This window comes from Macrosteles quadrilineatus, unplaced genomic scaffold, assembly GCF_028750875.1.
Source record: "Macrosteles quadrilineatus isolate MER2022 unplaced genomic scaffold, UCM_ALF_1.0 Scaffold_5__1_contigs__length_97177068, whole genome shotgun sequence".
NCBI lineage: Eukaryota > Metazoa > Arthropoda > Insecta > Hemiptera > Cicadellidae > Macrosteles > Macrosteles quadrilineatus.
Genome location: NW_026542598.1, coordinates 47,147,482 through 47,172,594, shown reverse-complemented (window position 1 = coordinate 47,172,594; position 25,113 = coordinate 47,147,482). Strand labels below are relative to the sequence as shown.

The window sequence follows — 25,113 nt, the reverse complement described above, 5'->3', positions numbered from 1 at the left end:
GAAAATTCCAAAAAATTGTTAATTTAAAATTCCCATGTTATTCTTATGGAGAATAAGTAAACCGTTGTAGTGTGCTTGTTTATTAACATATTTTGCCCAAATTTGGAAAATGTTTTTATTTCCTACTAACTATTAACATTTTACATAAAAAAACACTTTTACCCTCCCTGTTGCAGCAAACCTAAGTATGTGTTAAACTGATTCTATTTAAATAGGGAATAAATGTGATATTTTTAAGGAGACATTTTAGTCTAAATCCAATCAGGCAAATGGAAATTCGCTTAGTCTGCAGGTTTGCTGCGGCGGGGGTATTTATATTTCCAACACGAGTTACAATTATTGTTTTTGGTACACTGGTTACATTTTGAGGATCTTGTAATGGAATAAAAATTTACATTGCTGTCTTTGGATTCCCTTAGTTTTAAAATGTAATGTTTGACTGCTTAAAATATGTTAGTATCAATCAGTCAGTTAATTGACATTAGGATTGAAACAAAAATATTTAGGGTTATACTTATTTCAATCAACAAAGTAAAACGTATTAAAAAGCTTTCAAATATTTAACGTTGAGAAGGAAGAGGACAACTGTCGAGTAGTCGAGACTTATATTTAATATCTGAATCAACAGAGCGCGATGTCTGAAGCATCAACGATACAACTTTTATTACCTTCTGAAAAATATGTCTGGCTAGGTGGAAATAAAAAATATACTTTCCAAATAATTTTATTATATTAGAATTCGTTTGCTGTTGAAATGCTAGGTTTAAAAACAAATAAAACATTTACATTAATACACATTAATTTACATTTAACTTTTTTTACATTAATTTACATTAATAAAAACATACACGGATAAAATATAAATTTTGTCGACACCAGCGATCAGTGTCACCAGACATGGAATAGACACGAAAATCCAGCTTCACAGTTTACAATGGGACGAGAAGTCTACTTGTGTGGGTTAGTCTAGGGTTAAACATATACCATAGTTGTTGAAAGTTTACAAGATAAATACTACTTTTACAGAAACATTTCGTGGATGATTCTAGTCCAAAATTGTTTTCGTATCATAATAAACTCACTATTGTACCTATGTCTTGTACTTTGGCTGATACTTCCAATTTCTGTTACAATATTAAAAGTAATTTAAGCACATTTGATCCTTGATGCTGTATATTTATAGCTGATCAAATACAAGGAGTTGTTTGTCAATATGAAAATTAATTAAAGCATGTTTGAAACTTCAGTTCTAAAGAACTTGATGTAATTTCCCGTGGGATCCAATTGCGCCAGCTCAGTCCTTTGGGGGACTCAAACGTTTCCGCCAGTGGACGGAACGGTTTATTTTCACGTAAATATAGAGACCTCATAGTAATTGTATGTTATATGGAACACATTATGTCATAGAAATCTGAAATGGCAAGCAGATTAATTAATAAGCATATAAATTACCAAAATAACCTCTGCTGATATTTGTTAACATAAGTTACACATACTCACTTGTATTGGCGAGAGGGGATTTATAAAAGCTAAAACCCATATTGCGTATTTCAACATGTTTGAAATCAAGGTTGTTTAACAAATATTTAAAAACTACCCTCTCTGTGACTATGGAAGAATCTGGATTTCAAAACTTTCAACAACATTACGTCACTGTTCATTATTGGTATGTTGATTTATTTATATGAACACAATTACATAGGATTATGAGAAAGCAATTTTGATTACCTTTTGCTTCACTTTATACAATATCTATGTTGACAATTATGTGACCTAAGTTTCACTTTAGGGATTAGCTATGATAGTTTAACTGGAGTTTAACCGTCCTTAAAATATGGACTTTCAATAAATGGTTCCAACTATAGAACATCCTAATCTTAGTCAGTAACAAAGCTCTCTTGCATACAACACTTAGGCCTACAGTTTACATTAACCTTCACATTAAAATGCGCGCATGAGGTGTGTCGTCCTAAAACAGTGATCAAGATAGTGGGAGTGGGTACAGTTCTAAATGATGGTTTGATTGTTCATGCTTTCCGTTCTACGTGTAGTCAAGGCTAATCAATGAAAAAGATAATGTACAACCTTTCGAATACAACTAGATATTTACGTAAGCTCATCTTATGGATATAATCAATCCCTTCTGGAGTACTCACTTGGCATAAGCCTTCTCCAGCAGTCCGGGCCAGAACTGGTCGGAGTGTTGACTCTGGAGGAAGGCTAGTTTTCCCGCCACGGTGGGTAAACGGTCGTCCACCATCACTTCCACCCACTCCCCACACCACCAGAGTCTGAACCTGAACACCCCACAGTACTGGTCCGTGGCGAAGCTCTGATCAGCTGGGACCACCCTGTAGAACAATCCCTTGCTGAGGTAGAGCACCCCTAGACACGAGACTAGCCAGCGGTCGCCTGGAACAAGAGATATGTAGACACGATGATGGAAGAACAAAGAGAGTAGACAATAAAAAAGAGAGTAGACAATAAATATGGGTGGAGGAAGGAATGGATATTTTATGAACAAAGATGTTACAGGAACAAAGGTGATAGGAAGAAAGGTTACAGACGGAATCATAGCTGATGGGGGAAACATTGTAGGGACACAGGTTATAGTAACTGTGGATCAAGGAACAAAGATTTTAGGTACAAGTGTTATAAAACAAAGATTATTTAAATAAGTTATTCACCATGATTGCCTCCCTGAAATGTTGATTATATTAATCTAGGTTAATATAATAATGCTCAGATGAAGGAACGGGGAATGTTTTATTAAAATGGAATGAGGAACAAAGATTACTGGTAACAATTCTCTAGGAAGAAATCAAACGAACAAAGACTTCCGAAATATAAATACAAAGATGTAAGAAAATTTTATGAATTTGTGGAAAGTAAACAAATACTCAGGTAAAAAGTGTATAGTTACTATGAACGGAGGGAAAAAGCTTTTATAAAGGCCACACTAAAATTATAGGAAAAAATACTTTATGAATAAACATTGCCTGGGAAAAACATTGTTTGTAGTAACAAAAATTATAAAAAACAAACATGTTGTAGCAACAAAGAATATAGGGTATAAAAAGTCGCATTCTATGCTTATTTAAGTAAAGGTCACAGGATCAACGTTCAATCGAACGAAATATAGAAAGTTTATTTTGACCTTTAACTAAAGTGATATATTGTCAATTTCATCGCACCATGTGTATGGAAATGTACGATTTATTTATTTTGTTCAACTAAGGTTAATCTAATTTAAGTATTATGGGGTAAACAATATACTTATCATTGTTAGTATCAATATTGTATATTTTAGTTATCGTTAATTAATTGTTGATCAAAGCTTATATTATTTAATAATGGAACCTCTAAGAACTGACATAGGACAAATAGTATACGGATTGACTCCAAACAAAAACCTTCATTGAAATTCTTAACACATTACAACTTTTATTCCCCTAATATGTGATATTAATCGCAGAATCTGGACAGGAAATTCATGTTGGACGAAGTTATAACTTATATTACGGAATAGAAATCAAACGTATGTCTAAGAGAAAAAAAATCTTCGTTTGGTGGTAATAGGAATTAATCGATGTTCCTTTTTGTACAGCAGATCATAAGTGTGCCAACATAAGTGTAGTTATACTAAACATTTATACAACATGTATAAGGAGTATTAGTACTATGGAGTATTGGTACATAGCATTGTTATTCTCACAAATATAAACTTTTACTTGACTCCTCACTCAACCTCCATGGTACCGAGTATCTAAGTCATTGGAGAAATATTTTACAACCATCAAGTTTAATCACTTCCTCTAAGACAGCGGGAAACAGGCCACTACCCCAGGGCACATGTCGTATGCAAATCCACACGAATGTGGAGCAAGTTACCTGGAAACTACCAGACTTGCAATTATAGAACTAAACATTCTGCTGCGAAACAAGTGTGAGGAAAGTGGGATGACATCAGAAATGTTGAGCTTTCCCCATGTCTCATACACTCTCACATAGCTGAGCCGGTCAGGCGGGTACTTTCGTCTGCATTCTGTTGACTTTGGAGGGAATCTGCCCATCGTCGAGTAGAAAAGGCGGGTTAAAAAAATGGTGAATTGTAAACCCAGTAGTAAAATGTATAAATAAATACTTAGTGTTAGTAAATATAATGTGTTAGTTAGTTCCTGGGTAACGCAAAAACGACGAGTTGAAACAGCACACAATGAGAGGTCGTGGACCTAGCAATCACAGGCATATTTATATCCTTCTATTCTAAAATACCCCATGCCCAGTGAAAATATTTTTCAGCTTTTTGAATTAGGATATTGATTAAATAACATGAAAAAATTGAAAGTCAATGAACTTTAGATTGATTTTATCCACCCGTACTTTGTATATACCTTGATAACGTTGATAGTTTTATACTACAACATTGCTGATTATATGAAATCAAATACGATTTTCTCAAACAGTTGAGTAATCAATTGTATTTTGATAATACAACAGCTTGGCCTTATCAGGTTTACAAAACTTGTTGGCGAAGGCCAATTAATACACAAATAATAACAAACAAACTTTACATACTTTTTTGTGCAGAAGTGTATACAAAACTACTGGTTCCATGGCAGTTTGTGACAGACATCTATCCATCTATTGTTTCTATGAATAAATAAAATTCAACATGTGAGCATGTAGGCTTATCAACGGATTTCTATAGACCATTTAAAGAACTATATGATTCTCTTAGCGATGTAAAAGAAAATGAATTTGTAATTTTTCATGCTATTTGGCTATGTTGTTTTTGAAAATCAACCGATTCGAAATGATTTAAAAAAGCCCAAAAAAGCAATTATTTTTTAACATACTTAAAATAAAATAAAACAAAGTTTCATTCAATAGCTCGCATACTAAATACGCAGGCTTTAGGAGAAACATAATCAGAACAATGTTTTATGAACAAAATTACTTAAAAAACAAGTAGAAAATGAACTGAATACTCAATTTAACTGTTAAGGAACAAATAACAGATTTTGAGTTACATCCGGTAACCAATAGAAAGTAGGAACGTAATTTTCGTCCTTGTCAGTCTTCATTCTAGCGTGATGGTGGAAATCATTGTCAATCAAGTGTCCGATAAAAAAATCTATTGTACCGTGAATTTGAATTTACTTCCGTGAATTTAATTCAAGAAGTATTTTAGTAGTGGCCGTGTACCTAATTCTAAAATGTGGATAAGATGTTCAATTATTTAATAGATTTTCATTTTAATGTCATTTCTTGGACCTTATTGTCTATGACTTGGTTAACTGTCTTGTGTAGCTAGCAATTCTTGTAATGTAGTGAACAATATAATTTTTTTAGTTTGTTAAGTTGGCTGACAGAAGTTATCTTACAGTTCCTGTGAAGGCGGTTTCAATTTAGACTAAGCTTTATAAATCCTTAACTGAGAATGCCATGTTGTATATTTTACATTTTGCTCTTTATCATACAATTCTCAGAGTTCATTGTCCTACTTCTGAATGTTGGTTGGTATATTAATAGAATTATTTTGGTAACCTTACATTATCCTTCAGGTTGAACTACATGTTTTGTGGCAACTGCCACATCATCAGGTTCATTCTCTTCTACAATACGTCATACATTTAAAATTGAAAAAAAAATACACGTTGACATGACACATTCAATAAAACACATTAGAGCAACCGTCAACATGCGTGCACACATTTCAAAGGTAGGTAGGTTATTGTAATGCAACAAAATAATTTTATTCTTTTTTAACTATTCAAGCAGGCCTACGTCATAACGATATTGTATATGCAACTAGCAATCAATTAATGATTCAATTAGTTTAGCAAAGGGAGTAAATATATAACATTTATATTTAGTTTAGTGTGGTTTAGTAGTATAACGGTATATAGATAATTTTATGTTTAATTAAAAAAAATACATCTTTTGAAAGATGTTCAAGATTGTTACAAACTTCTAGCAGAAAATAAATGCAACCTTACATCAATCTTACGATATTTGAATTGCCAAAAATCTACCTTTTCCTAAATCTGTAAATCCTATTTGAATAACAAATTATGTATTTATTAAAACATGTAAATAAACTCAAGAAAATGAATAATTCAAATTACGCATGACAAGATTTTGCTCAGAAATGAGTTCTCAGAAGATTAATTTGTTTTTCTAACTCAAGCAAATGGTTCTGGTAACTTAGAATTGTAGATCTTGTTTTTTATAAGTGGAAAAATCTGCAATTGATGGAGTTTGTATTAAGCTCAATTCAAGTCCGTAAAACAAAAGTAAATAATTTAAGTTATAAACAATTGATTATTTGGAGAAAACTGACGGTTACCAACGATTACTACTCAAGCAGTTATCTCGATTTATATTACGATTTATCTAGTCTAGTAGTATCCACTTACAGACAAATGCACACGAGATGGCAAAGTTACAATGTATGGAGGAATTTCTTGTAACACAAAATGTAATTGGTAAAATTGTTCTGTTTTTACACATCTAAGAGATGAGATAAATAGCTACGGTGTAGAGTTTCTGTTTTCCCCCTAGGCTGATTATACAGTAAAGGTTTAAGTAGAATTTCGATATTTGGGAATATGTATACAATGATAAAAGTTAATGTGAAAGTCATATATGGAATCTGAGTGTACGGGGTTCAAATATGTATTACAGTAAGATTCAAAAAGTTGAAATTCAATATTCAACTGTTTGCAGCATTGTAGGGACCAAAGTCAATTAAAGTTCTCTCGTAGCAGACAAAGGTGGTGAAATACACTTCCGATCCATTGCGGATCGAACTACAGTCGTTGGAGACGATCCCTTCAACTTCCACACTTGATTGGAACTGTAGTTTTTGTTTTAGTCGTGATTAGATGATTGGAAGTAGCTTTTTCCTGATAGATTTATTTTGTGTAAATACTTTTGTATTAATTCAAAACGTAGGGAGCTGCAGAAGTCATGGTGATACTCTTGTACGTTAGATACGGCTAAAGGGTCACGGGATTGTATTTGAACAAAAATCAAATATTTGATGATATACAGGATTCAACCCCAAGGCCTTTGGGCCTAGGCCTTAAAACACGCTCATGACAAATTGTACTTAAAGAGATAAATTGTGTAAACATGACCGGTAGAGTAGCTTAGATCGAGATTCAAGTTAAGGCATCGAGAAATTAAAAGAAAAAAAAAACAAGAGCTTACAAACCACTTTTTCCAATGCAATGACGGTATTTTAATGGTTTATTTTATTCACCACATCATAAAATAAACACTTCGTAAAAAAAAGAGTTCAATAATCAATAACCAAAACATTGCATCCTATTGCATTGTGAGGTTATGGTTGCAATGCAACTCTAACAATGCGGGTAATTAAGTCTCCAATAATCTGTGGTCGAAACCTATGGAATGCTGTGTGAATACAGTAAAGTGATCTATAGAAATAAATTATCGACATACCCGGAAGTAAATTATGTCAGTCTTGGTCTTTAAAACGCTATTTTCCTTTACAAAAGTAGTCATAATACGACTGGGACGATGGTGTCGTCCTGTAATCCAGCTATACTAGGAGGTCACGAATTGTGGATATTTATAGGCATGTACTGTGAATGCGATACTCCCTGGTGTGGATTAACGTCCGCACTAGTGAGTACTACGACTATTCGCTGTACTATCGTCATAGTTAGACCAATTCGTTAATACCAAGGCAAAAAATGTGGTTCGGATTCCACTATAAACTGTAGGTCCCTTGTTGCTGTACGGGCAATTAATTAACAGCTGTGTCTAAGGAACATGTCAGCCTTAGTCACTAAGAAGACTACAAGATCACGCCTCTCATCCTTCACTCATATTTGGGTTGAAATACGCACATAGTGGCGTCCCCATCTTAAATAATTGATAGATTGATTAATTGTAACATCATAATTTAGTGAAAAAAGAAAACCTTTGAAAATAACTTGAACTCATACTCCGTATGGTTATGTAACTGACTAAATTCAGCTGGTTCTTACACCATTTATCAAAAGCCCCAATGATCAAGTACAGCTGGGTAGTTATATGTCTAACACACAGTTATTTTCTACCGTCGTAGTTTGGGAGTGGGTAAATCACAATAAATTAATACTACACATAAAGCACAAAACATATACCGGACAGAGACATGCCTGAAAACTCTTTAGAAAAAGTATGTTTAATTTATGTATTATGTATATAGACTATGTATACATATAACTATATACATCAGATCTATGCCTCAGCATGTCTCCGCGCATGATGCTTTTCGGTCGGAGCCGAGTTGCGCCAACCTCCAAGTTGTGTATGTGTTTTGCGCCCAGACGCTTCAGATAGCATTCAGTATACCGTGCGCTTGTCATCTTTCGTACTTTATAATTTGAATGGCCATATTCTCTCTTACTACATGTCTTTGGTAAACGACAAACGACGTTATATAATTAAATCTGTCTTTACCGCATTCAAAAGGATGAAAGTTAAAGTGAGTGTGTTTAACGTTCTATTCCTCAGCACGTCTCCGATGTCGCTTTTCACCGCAGAACCGGCTCGAGGCACGTAGTGAGTTACGCAGCCCGCGCTTCACCGGAGATTCGCGCCGTTTTTGTCAAGCGATTCAGAAAGTGAAATTTGCTTTTGGACAGCGATAATAGCCATTTCTCCAGACACTCTCGCCAAGATGACCCTGGCCCGCGACTTCTGCTCTGGACACGGTTTTACACATTTTCTCTTTGAACCTGAGAAGCGGAGGTGATGAGCAAACCATGAGGCATTTGGTGGAAGATATTCTTGCAGAGTAGACTAAGAATTGTGCCATCAAAGGAAAAGAATTACTTAATCAATCACTTTACCCTAAGATTGTTAGTCTTGGTAGCTGATGATTGGTCGTAGAGCGCACCTTCGTATCTGAAACACACTGGTTTGATACCAGTGATCAATTCCTGGACCAAGATGTCGTTTGTAATTGGGCATTTAATTAATGGTGCTTTCTAACAAAAGTTCTTCGTTAGGCAGCAACGAGAGCAGGTTGGGACAGTTCCCTTACAGAAAACGTAAAGAATGCCAATGGTGTGCATACACAAAAATAAACATAAATATGACAGCGGTTTACCTTGTGAGAGTATTTTAAGCTGAATACGTACAGGGTAATAGAATGGAGTAAGAAGAAATACTGTATACAGTGTTATTGGCAGTTACTTAAGTTAAGGCTATTTCTTAAAAGCCCATGATCACAGCAGGAATAGACAAACTGCCATATACTCATTGGATGATAGGTTATATCAAGACTTTACCCTATAAAGGTTTTGACATGAGGCCAAAAGGCCATTTCATAGTGAAAGTACGTATAAAGTGGGACTAGTGAAAACATATGTTCATATTTGAATGAAATACTGTAGTTCCAAAAAAACCAAGATATTAAAAATTCAATATCAAAGAACGGAGTCTTTTATAAATTTATTACTATATAAAATGTATTATAAAAAAATTAAAATTTTCACAACCACAGTTTAAACAGACTTTTAAGTCTTTGGCTGTAAAAAAAATAAGATATAAAATCAGAGAGATCCCCAAAAAATTGCAACTGTGAATAACATTTGGGGACTATTGATCGGGGAATCAGACGTCACTAGTTTGTGAAGGTAACGTATAATAATAACAGTTAAACAAATTAAAACAGATTTTCCTCTCAGTCAGTAGATTTATTTCAAGGAGTTTCATGAGATGCGAACACTACTGAATCATTTCACAGTTAATTTCTGGTGAGCAACAAATTGCACGACTTAAAAAGTAATCAGCATTGCGTCACTGAATGTTTTATGAAAGCGTTCACAACGGTAAACTTAAGGTCGCCAAGTTTAGTTTATTCAGGACATCAACATAACTGAAGGTTTCCACAAAGAGGCTACTACGTCTTATGATTGAAGGTCACTGAAGTTTCAAAGCTCTTGATCAACTCAGGAGGTCAATTTCATCTCAATCAGAATATTGATACAAGCTTTATACAATAAATTATCTATAACACAGGCTCGTACATGTTGAATGCGCAGTTCACCGACAAATGATTTTAATTAATAATTCTACAAAACGATTATCTAGTAGACATGCCCTGATAATATTTTAGTGTATTGATGATGTTTATTATAGATCAATTTATTTTTCTGATGGGGGAATGTTTGAAAAAATGATAGGCTATACCGTTAGGAGATCAATATCTACAATTAGGAAATAAATTCACAGGCGTAGCTTTTACAAATATACATAGATTAAAGGTAGTTAGCCTAGTTAACAACAAACGAATTGAACTTAGAAACTTATTAAATTAAGTATTGAAATTGAAAAAAAACACACTTTAATGGCACTTAATTAATCAGCTTGAATTAAAGAGTCTGTATTCTTTACTTTATTTAAACCACAGTTTACACTATCCATCTTTATACGTGTACACTTATTTTGTTGTAGGGGGTTTGTTACACACACAAAAAAGATTAGTGTCCTCTGATACCATCATATCAATAATAATTAGTCATCAATTGACCTTTTAACGATTGCAAATAGTTTATCTGCCTTTTACCAGAAATTAGTTTGTGTAATAAAAAACAAATTACAAGAACTTGCCTGTATAAAAGTCTATACTGAGGAACAATCACAATAAACAAAATATATAAATTTAGTACACCTAGTTATAGATCCAAGAATGCCTCATTCAAAAGTTACGATTAAATCTCTTCTTTTCTAGGTATCAAGAGCTTAAAATTCGGTCAGGAACAAAATGGAACCTTTTTAGGACAACAACTCACACATTACTACCCAAACCATCCCATACACAATCATAAGATCTCATTACAAAACGTCACTACAGCAACTTAGAACCAAATGGGTGTTAAATATTTTCAGAGCACTACGACGCTCCAGCTATGACAGTTTTCAGGGAAACTTTCGTGATATCACAGTGTTTGTCTGACAAAAACAAACACAGCTTTTTAAATTCCTGCGATGCAAAGTTATTTAGATGAGAGTTTGTGTGCCATGTGTCAACTAGAATTGCAGTTTTGCAGGTTTTTTATATATCAACTTGACATGTCCTGTCCTACATAGTTAAGAAGCGTAAACTCTGCTTGTCAAGTTGGACTGTAAATAGAATAAGGTATTGTGTTACATATAAGTTTTGTTATTTGGTTTATCTTAGTCACATGTATGTTAACAAACAATACCCTAACATAGGATTTAAGAGGAACCTAAATAATTTCAAGAATGCATGTAAATCTATAAATTGGCTTCCATTTTCTGTCCATTGAATGATTATGAAAATACTCTTCAGTGACGTACAACTTTAAGCATTTACATTTACTTTGAAGAACAAAGAAAGTACCAGGAAGGATAAATATTTCAAATTACAATAAATATAAGGCTACCAAACTTGGAACAAAGTCACTGGTCGTAAAACCCATTATAAACATTATTCAATGATAAGCTACCTCATCAGGGGGACGGCCCGATAAAAGTTGGAAATTAATCTTAAATGTAATGTTAGGTTGATACGCTGGGTTCTGAAACACTATGACGACCCTGTACATAGTGAAAGACGATCAGTGGTCAGTAAGGTTTGTCCTGGTTCATTATATAATCTATTAAAAATTCAAAATTTTCTAAACGACCTACATGGCACATATGGATTCATTTTGCAATATCATGAACAATAATAAACTCAAAATAACATTGAATCTACAGAAATCCTTTGTTGTTACGTGCAAAGACATCGCTGACGTATACACTCAAGTTTCGTGAGGACGAGACATGTCCTGCATCCTGTGAGATGTTTCCTGAGGACATCCACCTCTCCAAGGACACGACCTCATGCTATCTGCAAACCACTGATAACGCACTTGCCAGTGTGTGAACACACTAATGAGTCTACATGGAGAAACAACCAGGGACACACCTTGAAAATCTCAACTTGTGACAAAAAACTTTTAAAATTAACAATTAATATAAAGTCTCAGATTTAAAAGAACCGTTTACATTGAATGAACTTTGGAAGTTTTTAAAGTGCTAATTTGGTCTACCTTCTTTTTTCATCCAAAAGTGATCAATATAAAAAAGCTTTAATTTACAGGAAAGTATACAAGTTGCAGTTCATGTCTTAACCATTGTTTCGTGTGCACATAAGCATGTATGATTGATTGTTCAATGTTCAAAAATTGTATATTATAGAACATTTAATTTCATTTCATAAAGCTCATGTCTTTTAAAATGTTTGACTTTGTATTGTGTTTGTGGTTTGCCCTGTGTATGTGTGGACTCTCCATGACCTCGTATTATACAACCATTAAAAAGAGCATGAATTCATTAAAAGCCAGACCAGTTAATTGGAGGTCGGTAAAAAACCATTTAAATTTCAAATTACTCGTAACAATGCAACAATTATCATTTAAAAAGATAAATGCCTATGGTTCTAGACATAAAACTACATCTCCCATGTAAATGGAAGTATTCCTCTATGCTGTTTGTTTTTGGATTACAGTAATTGAAAACGGAAGATCACAAGACGATTATATTATTAAAGGAAATTTACATAAGCCCATAAACAGGTATTACAAAATGTAGGCGTAGGATCTACTTTAAATCAAGAATCAGAGGCTGAACAAGTTTATGAAGGACAGTGAAGAGTTTTCAATTTATACTGAAATAAATGGAATGAAGTATAACAAACTCTTTCGATAGAGCCCGGATGGTGAGTCTTGACATATGTTGGCGAATGGAAGCCTTAAATCTGTGAAAATGCCTGATCCACTTCCAACTCCGATAAGGTGAATAATGTGCGTTTGAGAGAGCGTCTGTCACCTCAGCAGTGTATTCTTTCAGCAGATTATAACTGTCCCAAGTTATCTGTCCCCTACTCAGACAAAATATTATTCTATTCTATTCTGATTTTACTTAAAACATTCGTGTTTTATTCTGATAAGATTATTAAAGTAAACGTTTTTTGTGTGGATGTTAACATTTCCTTTGAATACTAGAAAAATAACTAGAGAGTATTAACACTTTATTTATATTGTCAACCTAGAGGGTGCAACATAAATGAAAGGTTTTGGAACTATTTGTAATTTAGTCTCCAATCTATCATTTTACATTAGCACTAGGCTGTCGTTCATTTCTTTGAGATACGCATCTACACGAAGAGTAGATTTGTAGACTTGATACAAATCCTGGTAGGTTATTAAAAAGCAATTTAGTACTGTAGTAGGCTAGACATAAAATGTTAATAAAAAAATAGCACGCGAGATTCAGTAAAACAAATTACCGGTAACATATTTTACTGTACGATTGGGTCTGTAATAGTCAAAGGTTTTTAACAAACAACCTCATTATATTTGTGTCCAACCCGTTTAATCTCATCGTTAAAATTAAGTACAATAATCACCCTCTATGATGGACGAGTGCTTAAAGTATGGAGCTTCTGCTATGAAACCTATGGTTCGAATCCAACCAAACACAAAAGGCTTTTGGTACCTAAAGGAGGCAGTAAACCCCAGCATTTTCTAACGGACGATAAAATTTTGACGGTTTTAATTCGATGATTCTATTTACCAACCTGTAAGGGTTAACGAGTTGACAGTCAAAAATAAAACGAAGTAACCGGCCTAAATCCACGAGAAGAATTACAAAACTTGTGACTTTGACTGCCATGTAATTAAGATAGCGGCTGAGAAAAAGATTTTTCTCCGAAATGTCACGTTTGCGGAGGGATTCTGATTGGATTAAAGATAAAATTGACTCAGTGAAAATCTTTCAGAGTTGAACAGAAAATAATAAATTTTTTAGAACGAAGTTCTTAGACTTTATCAAAGTTTTATCCATGCTAAAATAGTTTCTTGATCCACATTGTACGTGTTATTAAATTTACGGAAAGTAAATAAAAAATGGAATCACTTCTAATTACACGTAAAACTTCACACTTATACCTACTGTTAACTCACAATACGGTAAAAATACATATAAAATAATATTATATGTTCGCCCATCGGGTCTGATGGTGATTGGAGTGTCCAATCGAATTCGATCACCACTTACCATATTTTAATATATTTATTACCGTATTGTAAATTAACGGTTTAAGTGTACTAGACGTAACGTAGCTTTATTATTATTTTTCTACTTTCCTTACCAGTTGAAACAAAATTTATGATAAACAAAATCCAAAAAGGGTTAGATTAATTGTGAAGGATAATTATGGGGGTATACATAATAAACTAAACATTATAAATTTAAAAGAAAATAGCAAAAAAGATTAATGTACTCAATAAGTTAGCAGAGTTTATACAAAACAGAGGGGTCAATGTTTTCATACTGATATAAAAATAATATAATAACAATGCATTCTAAAAGTGTAAAGTCCAAAACATATTCAAACTTTTATTGTAGAATACAAATAATTAGAATCTTTCTATAAAACAAAACAAACCAATTACATAATCAAAATGGCAAATAATATATTTGTTGCATCTAAAATATAAAATCGTATTTTTTATTGAGATAAAAATTTAGTTTCCGGTAAAGCTCAAAATCCGACGATGCGGGCGCCTCTCTGATGTTAGGGTTTACCACACTCTTTTGTCGAGGTTTATGATACTAAAGTTAAAAAAAATATATAGACCGTTAGAGAAAGTGGACGTGGGATAATTAAAACTAACCAATGAGCCTGTGGGATATAAAGCTACTTCCAATCAAAACGTAAGTGTTCCTGAAATGTAATTATAGGTTTATTACCATTTTGAAAATCGATTTCAAAAGTTTTTCTCACATGTAAAAGCGAAATACACGTTTTAATCATAAAACAAATAAAATTGATTGAGGGATGAACTTATGTTTGTCAAATCTTAGAGCTGAGAAGTAACAAATGTTTGAGGCTTAAGCTCAACTTCAAGAGTTTTGATAGAATAAAAACTTTAATTATGAACAAATTACTAAGCTCCCTGATAAGATTGGAAGAAAATAATCTCCCATTTAACTCTTCTTATTCGTCTACAATAAGCTTCTCTCGAGGTTTTGCGATGGTTTTTGCGAGGTTTTCTCAGTAGTTATTAGGTTTTTTTTACTTTTCCTCAAACAGTTCAGACATTTAATATTTATCATTGTAAATTTTTGTATTTATCATTGTTTGTTGTATGTAGTGATGTTATATAAATAAGCCGATTGGTGTCAAACAAATAATAAACAGTATGTGGCGAACTGTGGACAAATCGCACATCTTAATAGGATTCAAAACTTGTTCCCATAAAAAAATTCAATGCAATACCATTTTTACCTTTTTAATAATTATATTTTCTTAAGACAGTAATTAGATGAATAAAATTGCTACCATACAAGAAAGAGATTTTTGGAAAAGGGGTGTTTTTAGAGAAAGCCTTTGCTGTATTAAGTATATAAAGTGTGGTAAATTTGGGAAAAAGTATTTTTTACAGTTAAGAACTTAATATTTTATTGAAATTATTACTAAAGGTCTACAAAACAAACGGGAAAGGAAATAATTTGGTAAAACTGTATTTGAATATCTCTGTATTTGATAACTTTTTTGCCACTAAAAGCCGACAATGATAACAGAGGCATTAAACATAATGAAAGTACTTTGCTTAGTAGTAATCTTGCATATATAAAAAAGAACTACTAAAAAGCGTTATTTGAAACAATTCTACACAATAACATACTGTATCTCCACCTCGGATTCTGAGACTTCATAAATCCACTACCACATCCTTTAAATATTCTCTGACGTCACGGTAACTTCTGTTTCCAGTTTATCTCTCTGATGTATTGTAATATTCGTATTGCAATATCATATTGCGTATTACATAGGTAGTAGAATACACGATGCATATGTTTTGATGTGGTTATTATATTGTTGAAAGGCGAATATAATTGCAGCTATACAATGGTTAAAATAGCGGTAGTGTGGTCGCTCCAAACACGCTTTGAGTTTTGAATCTATTATGTTGGATTTGATCATCAATTTAATAAACTTTTTGCATTTAATATAGTTTATATGAACTGTTTTTACAATACATTTTGAAAATAGTGGTTTTAATTTAAATAATTCTTGTTTATACGATTGTTTTTTTACATTATACAATCCCAGGGGGGAAAACAAAAAAGTACACTTTTGAGCTCAAACATATTTTAAAATTACTTTAAATCTAAAACTGACAACTCGAGAAATAAAAAGAGTATTTGAACTTCAAGGCCAACACGATTTTTTAAGTAGGTAATGTATGACTACAGATTTACTTATTCGGACAAACCTTTGACATTCAATTTTAGTGAGAGGATTTATTTGACAGATATTCTACAAAAACTGAGGGTCTAAATATTAGTTACCCACCATCTTAAACAATCTAAACAAACCTTCAAAAGATAAAACCACCAGACTTTTCCTAATGTGCTAGTGGGCTTTTAGTGACTCCAATGTGTACTTAAATTGTTGCTGTTGGTTTAATTGGAAAGCCCCCCCCCCCCGTAAAAAACAATAACCTTTCGAAGTACATAATTATTATTTTAAGTAGATGAACGAAGAAAATAATAAATAATGGAGACATATATTTTCAAAAGTTAGGAGTTATATAGACTTTGGTTTTGAGTAAAAAAATCAATTAAGATAATTTACAGAGTAAAGTCCATTGTATTATTTGAGCTACCAGTGATTGGGATCGGAATGAACACATTTATTTCAAAATTCACATTTTTATTCAAATCTAAAATTAAGTTATTGAACATTTTACATCTTGACAAGATATTATTTTAGCAATTTTTTACAAATAAATGTTGCATCTGAAGATAATAGTTGAAGCAAGTACGAGCAGACAAAGACATATTCTAGAGCTTGGCTGGCATCCAGCCATGATAAGGTGAATGAATGTATTCAGAATTTGAGAGACATTCTGAAAATAGAGTTTCTAAAGAGTTGAACGGGAACCTTTCGGTGGGATTCATCCAACATTCAGAAGATAAACGTATTGTTCTAGCTTAACGCGATTAAAATATTGTAGTTTTCACGTTTACAAATTTTGAACAAGCCTTTTAGATAAAACATCAGAAATAATACAAAAAAATATTTATTATGTTGTTTTAGAACTTAAACATTTCCAAGGAGTTAAACAAGTTGAAATAGTAAACAAGTTAAATGTTAAACATAGATATAGTTGGTGTCAATGAATTGAATAAAATTAAATTAATTCACTAATTTACAATTACCTAAAAGAATATCACAGGTTATCTTGATAACAAAGCCAAATGGCAGCGTCTCGCTTTTGTTGCTAGAAGAGGGTTTGATTTTATGTCTTAAAACATTTACCGGTTATTTTTTTAAAAAGGGTTTGTCACTTTTAATCACAAAATATTACCGGCGTTCATAAACAGCTCTATTTGGGAAGATACATTTTACTTTATTTCATTCATTGCTTTTGACAATTGTTATATTTTCTAGCGTAATTTAGTTGTTTAATGTTTAAAATAAACTATTATGTTGCATAGAAGTTATTATCAAATTACAGTGTAGGCCTATATAAAAGTTAACTTTTAACAAATAAATAAAGGAAACGGAAGAAAACTACAACACATTATACATTTTGCAGGAAAGAATTAAATATTTAACACAACCTCTGGGGAATATAGTTCTGTGTCCTCAACTCCAACGGTGCGCAGTGTAGGCCTACTCATCAACCCAATAGAACACAAGATTTTTCAAGTCACGTTTCAGTTTTCTTTTTGAATAAAGAAGAAATTCATTTTTAAATTATCTATTAATCTGTTCTACTCCAAAACAAGATTTAAATAATTACCAACTGCACTCTTTAAAATATTGTTAGAATTATTAAAAAAGAGATTCATTAGGGACCAACTGTTTAATCATGCTACTTAGTGATTTTCAAGGAAATCCAACAACGAAGCAGTGTAGTTTGAAGAGCTTTGTCTAAAACATCCGATGATATCCTGAGAGGATTATTGGAGATCCTCTCGTCCAAAATAATACCCTGATAACGATCCTAAAACCAGTTTCTTGTTTTATAATGTGATGGTACAAAGGACAAATTTATAAGTGTTACCAAAAATATTATAAAATGACGGACCATTACGTTTCTGAAGATATATTAATTGAAACTTATTAAAATAAATAGACTTTTTTATTATACTATTTCCAAAATTTATTTATAACATTTACTATTAAATTAACGTGCAAGTAGTATTTGTGAGAAAAGCAATAGTATTAGAAAAATAAACCTTGTGCAGCAGTGACATTATTTGCCCATAAATTGTTCTTTAATAGTTGAACAGCTGGCTCACATACGTTGTGTTACACTCCCAAAATTAATTTATTTCTGAAATAATTTAAACAAATTTCCTCTATTTTTACACATATATTATAAACATTCATCAAATACGTCTTTACTTATTTAATTATTTATTCACGGCCAAATCGCGGTATTTACAATCAATTACATGCATAACAATTTGTGGATGATATTAATACGATCGCTTAGGGGTTCTGCGAATGTTAATAAAATATAGAAATGCGTGTAACCTAATCTACCTTATGTGTTAACACAAAATTTATATTACTACTAAACATTTTTTGAGTTTATTTTATACATAAGGTAATCAATTCATACTAGAAAAACAATAACATAAGTTACTACATGATAAATCGTAAAGTGGACTGGTTGTAAGGTGTCTAGTTAAATTATCGTAACGGTGCTCTAGCTCTAGGATCGATAATGATTTTCATACATCCTCCTAGTGGGCAAATGACAATTATTAAAAAATGCACAGTTAATTACAACAAAATAACATATCATAATTATTTTTTATTGACCTTTACTAAATACTGTATATCGTTAAACTCAAATAATTGTACTCTGATAAAACTGTTATTTAAATTGTCTTGTTTCTTGTTTTTTCGTAATACTGCAATTTTAAATCTGAAATCCTTAAACATTTATGTCTGAGGAGTCTATCTGTAACTGTTACCAGTTCCTTAAAGCAACTTATGTGACCAAAAGATAATTAATAAACATAAAGAAATTATTTCATTGCTAGTTATATATTTTTTATGGCTAATAACACTTAATTAACTATAGTAATCTTGTTCGTAACTGCATATAATGACTTTCATTTAGATACAGAAACAATTAATTAACACAGTTATGTAGCCTACTTAATTGAAGTACTGTACAGAACTGTATATTAACGTAGTACCTATGAACATATTTCAAGTCAATTCTAGTGTGCTTGATTAAATTACCGTGAGAGCACTAGAGGAAACTTTAAAGTGTTGTTTCGATGTTCTGCAAAAGGTAAATTACTTATTGATTTTCCTTCGGCGAAAGAAATAAAAGTTTTGCCGATAATGGAGTTGGACCAGAAGTTATATGTCGTTCTCTGATTGGAAGGTTCTGTTGGTATTTCGTTCAAAGTTGGTTAATTGATTTTAATTTTATATTTTCATCACTCGGTGAGTTAAAGTGCATGGAAACCGATTTCCCAATGCCCTTCCAGCACCATTGGTAACCATTCAAAAGCATCAAAACCATAGCATTTTTAATTGGGATACAGGGTTCCCAAGAACTCACAAGTTTCAAAGATGATTGATTTTATCGCTGGTAATATTAAATACTAGCTGGCCCGACAGACGTCGTCCTGTCCTAATGTGGTTTTATGTCAAATGCTCGTTCATTTCCAAGATGAGCTCGTTCGTATTGCTCAATCTCGTCCTGGTTGAAGTTCGTTCGCTATGCTAACTCCCCTCCAGGTTGAAGTTCGTTCGCTACGCTCACTCACGTTCGTTTAGCATCAACTTAGGGGATACGTATAGCTCAAGGACTCCTTACGGGCGCAAACATTATCGTTCCCAATTACATGAGCAAGATTGATTTAGTATAAATAGGCTTATAAACGATGCGCGTAATATTTCGTAGTTGCAATCAGATAAATAAAGATAAATATTTGTTGACGTGGTGACATTAATCTGAACTGAATAATTGAATATATTTACGCACTGTTTAACTGAAACACCGTAATTTGCAGATTACTAACTACGTAAGGAAGAGCTAACTTAAATGAGTAATCCATGTGAGGCAATTAGCTGCAGGACACTAAATTGTGTTTTTATTTTATACTTTATACTTATGTAAAAATAATTTCCGGTAGCACCACAGACTTTGTAGTTTTTCTTTCAGCATATTATTTCTTAGTCTTCCACAGTCCCTCAACCATGCGATTTTCTATCCTCGTTCACAGCTTAGTTATTACTTGAACCGGTATTAGTTTTTGGGGGTGTCAACAATAGGCCTAATATTCACCCATTCCACGATTTAATAGCTTTCATTCTTTATAACTTGTTTAAATTGAATTTTTTAGAATTATAACAACAACTGCAACAGTTAAACTGCAAAAACTGCTGTTTTCCAATAAACGAATTTTTTTGTACAACCTTAAGTAGTATGCTTACCCATTTTTCCCGCGCTTATGTCGAACTGTCCTGGGGCGTCGTGAACGAAGACTGGCCTCGAACATAATTCCTGAAACAGGTCAGGACAATCAGCTGGTGAAGTGCTCTTTGAAAAGTTAAACAACAATTATTACAAATATCATCTGTGATTGTAACTATTTAGATGATAAAGGAAACCCATCACTGCTTGTTTGGACGCGAGTGGTTTAATGGTTACATCACAGGTTTCTGCTTTTGATGCCTGAGATATTGCCAACCACCACCGACTTTTAGCAAATTTCCCATACAGGGAATGGGAATGCGCTACTGCCGTAAATCTCGTGGTACGACCTTAACCGGGACTGATTTATTTTTTCGTATTTATATCCGTACAGGCCAAAAACACCATCCGTTCATATTCATATACATATTTTTATGTCCCTTAGCACGATAACCTCAGTTAATATTATCTTATTTTGATGGTATTTCATAAAAACGTGTTAATCAACGTATATTTGAACGAGTTTGCAAATCAACATGATTGAAAAAAATTGGGGACGGTTTTTCATGAGGATGTTTTGTAATTTCTTTCCAATGTATTTTTTAGAGCTTGAAAAACAAATAATTTAGTATATTGAAGCGTATTTGTACGCCTAATGGTTGCAGTGTAGAATCAAACAATGTTTTAGTCAGAAAATGTTTTAATCAAACAATGTTTTAATCAAACAATGTTTTAATCAAACAATGTTTTAATCAAAAAATGTTTTAATCAAACATGGTATTTAAACAACGCTAGATCAACAATGTTCATAAAAGCAAACTGATTCGTGTTATTCGCTAATGTGAAGATTTACCATCGTGTTTTTGTAAAGTGTGCCAAGAATAAACATCAGCTGTAAACAACAATGATACATGGACCTTTCTGTTAGTGGAAAAATATCTTCCCCCAGGTACTGCATATAGAAACATATGAATGCCGCTATTGTGTTGCCTAATATGTTCACCTGGCTCAAATATTACTTCTTACGGAGCAATATTAGTTTTCGCTGATATTTTGATGTGTATACATATATAGATAAAAGTATCATAGATTGCTAAAATCTTTCAGGTTTACCGGTTCTATATTATTCCTAGAAAAAACGACATTTCCCTTTTCCCAGCAAAACCACATTAAATATTATATAATACATTTTATGTCATATTACACACACGGGAAATAAAAAAAAACCATAAGTAAAATAAACTCGGAGAAATATTAAAAAACTTAGATTATAAGATCTTATACAAAATTACAACTTTGGTGAGATTTAAAGTACTAATTCAAATTTTACACATCAAACTATTACAAATGATTCAATAACACTTTTAAAATAAGTAGCTTCCTGAAATACCGATAACAGGTTATAACAGTCCAACATGTTAGTTCCATCAGGTTATTGCCAAAGGGCAGTTGGATTGGCAACACCTTAATACATGAATATTTGTTTGTTAATAAAAAAAATATACTTCCCACTTTTGGAACGTTAAATAATAATACATTTTAATGTTCCCTTCTGGCGTCCCGATTTGCTGTAGTTCACTATGAGTTTCGTCAGCACTGTTCATCAGACAATCCGTCATTGCTTCGTTTTGAATATTAAAATAAAACAGTCATAACACACAACAATCGTTTGTTATAGTAGTTTACGCAACGATTGCGTAAAGATAATGTTAACGACACAAGTAGAAAATTTAAGATATAAGCCTTGGTGAGTAAAAGTGTCTTAAACACTATTTACGCGAGTTGCGTACACTACTTTACCTACGACGGTGTTTCAAATACAAAAAATCACTACTCATAACATTTAAGAGAGGTTATGTTTCAGTTTACCTCTCATTGCCACTGACAGTGATGCAACGAAAAATTGTACCACACACAAATTGCACCACTCAACAATTAAATTGGCCTGAACAGCTGACCAGTTAAAGTTCGAATTATTACAATTTTACTTCTTCTCTCTACTCTTCCTCCTACTCTTACTTGAACCTCATTGGTCCGTAACCCTTGTTGTTATGAGTAAAACTATGCTGTTATCAAAATGAACAATTATGTCATGAGAAACTTTTCAATTCTAGGAACTGAACTAAACTACTTTTAAAAACGGTCGTAGGTAAAATAAACTTATATGTGTAAATTATTGTGTATCATAAGTGGTGTATTTTAATATTCAAGACGAAGCAATGGTGGATTACCTGATGTCACTGTGTGGACGAAACTCATATTAATCCACAACAATCAAGGTAATATTAATGTTTATCCAGTGTAACTAGTATTATTTTTGTAGAAGACTACATTTTATACTACTTTTGATCCCACGTGACTTGCATTTTCGAACATCAACCTTTTGCTACAGTCAATTGGATGCCAATCAATTAATTGCCCTCCGGTTCCAGAATAGATCCTGCTCGATAATTAAACCTGCACATCTAGATTTTAAGAAGAATATTAAAACTGCACGACTACAAAGAATATTGGTCATAAATAAATCAAATCAATATGGTAGAAGTAAACTCATTCCATCAAGTCCTTTTAACAGAATGTCGTAAGGCTAAGAAACAGTCAAATTTTAAAGTGGAAAAACGTTGTTGTGATGTCAAAACGCAAAACACAAAACATTGAAGAATGCTGGTTTATTTTTATGTCACGTTGCCAAGGGATCTTTAAAGTGAAAATGGTAATAAAATAAATTGTTCGCTGATATTCTTATAGCACTATTTTATGTTTGAACTCCTAGATATTGTAGCACACCAGCCACAAAGCTTATGATCAATCAAATTATTCGAAATTCGATAGTTTTCTGAGTATCCAAGTGTTGTCATTGTTTATTAATCATGCTAAAAATGGTCTAAGCAGCTAGACAAGGGTTTGCGTGGTTTCCTTAGAGAAAACGTAAAATGTTTATGTCGTAGATAAACATAAAATAAAAGTAAAATATTTTTCCACCTACAAGAGATTCTCCCACGTTAGTGCTACTGAAGGTTTTATTCATGAATACTTCTATAAATAAGGTTTGTGGAAACAAACTATTTTGTTTGAATAACAATGTGGAAATACAAAGAAATAATGGCTACAGACAATAAATATACAAATTGATGAGATTATCTCATATTCGTATTTGGATGATTACACTGCTGGACGCCTGGGAATGAATAACCGTGCTCGTGCATTCATTATATAGGGTCTCCTGGAGAATAAAACACTGTTAAATCAACTATTTCAAGCCATCCACATTTATGTATTCAGTCCACAGTTGGATATAGTGTTGATATCAAGTTGCATCATATTCTCAAAGTGGATTTGGATTGAGTGTCTATGTTTGTGATGTTTATTAAAATTGGTCAATGCATCTTTCATAAGTAGCCTACTTTGAAACGTTACAAGTATACATCACATTTATAGAGCGTACGATACCAAAGATAGCATACATTCGCACTTTATGTTTCAGTAAACTTGGACTAAGTAAGTTTACAGGGATGTGAAGTTCATCAGGTTTGAAAAATGTTGTAAGTTCGACCCAATAGTAGAATGTTAGACATAGATAGCCAAATGGCCAATGCCTGGATGCATTAGTTTCATTTGTAAATGATGTTTTCTAAACAAGTCAATTTGTTAAATCCCACACAAATTAGAGGCATTTTTTAAATTGTAAAAGTTTGTTTTAAAAAGAGGATCTCCCATGAACAAAGTAAACTCCAATCTTGGGCTCTGGGGCTTCTGGGGCATCACTGGACTGGTTAAAATATTGCCACACGTTTCCATTCCATCCCAATTACAGCGGAAATTCAGCCTAGTTGAAGTAAAGCTGCCCTGAAGATGGACTGCCGGAACTCATCCAAAACGTCCCCTATTATTAATTTATTCAAAACATTAATTCATTCTTTCATTATTTTCAGCCAATTTGACGACGCAATGGTCCTCTGACGTCAAAAATTCAGAAGAATTGGTGAGGTATTTTATAAAATGTTTTTACTAACTATTAAAAGTTTGGATAGTTGCAGAGAGGAAGTATGGTCGCTTACGCCTAGCTCGCTCCAGTAGCGCGGGAAAATTCCCACAAAGGCGGGAAAGAACGACCCAGACCTCGGAGGGTCAATGGCTCACTACAGCTGCTTCTTAATTAGTTGGCGACTTGAAACCGAAGGATGGTAATTATTTCACCTACTCAACTTCAAACCGTATAACAATGCTTTATTCTTTTCAAAACTTACCATGGAAAATAAAAGCTCAGCAGATAAAGTGTTTTCCCGGAATGTCTAAATTCTCTGAGCAGAGGGTTTTAGTGCACACCTCAAAATCTGATCTTGGGCGGGATCTATTTTGGTCTCAAGGGCAATTTATGCTCCATCAAACATCTACCTTCCCATTTCAATTTATTTTATAACCAGATTTAGACTTTTGATAGCAATAAAACCAGTATACGGGGTCCGCATGAAATAGTGTAAGAATTTAAAAACAAAGAAAAAGACAAAAGAATACAAGCGTCTGTTAAAACATCTAATAAAAGCACAAAACAACCTCGGGTTGCAGAAATACAATACAAAACAGAATGGCTTAGTTTGCTTAAAAAAACAAA

The 25,113-nt window shown here is 32.8% G+C and overlaps 1 protein-coding gene across 1 annotated transcript in view; it reads right to left on the bottom strand.

Annotated features, from left to right (window-relative positions):
• LOC128995306 (calpain-C-like) overlaps positions 1 to 25,113 on the bottom strand; it is a 90,724-nt gene that overhangs the window by 27,463 nt on the left and 38,148 nt on the right. Inside the window, exons 3-4 of the mRNA XM_054420282.1 lie at positions 20,522 to 20,591; positions 2,157 to 2,412 (exon numbers count right to left, since the gene is read on the bottom strand). Of these exons, the coding sequence (XP_054276257.1) occupies positions 2,157 to 2,412; positions 20,522 to 20,591 (326 nt within the window). The remainder of the gene's footprint in view (positions 1 to 2,156; positions 2,413 to 20,521; positions 20,592 to 25,113) is intronic.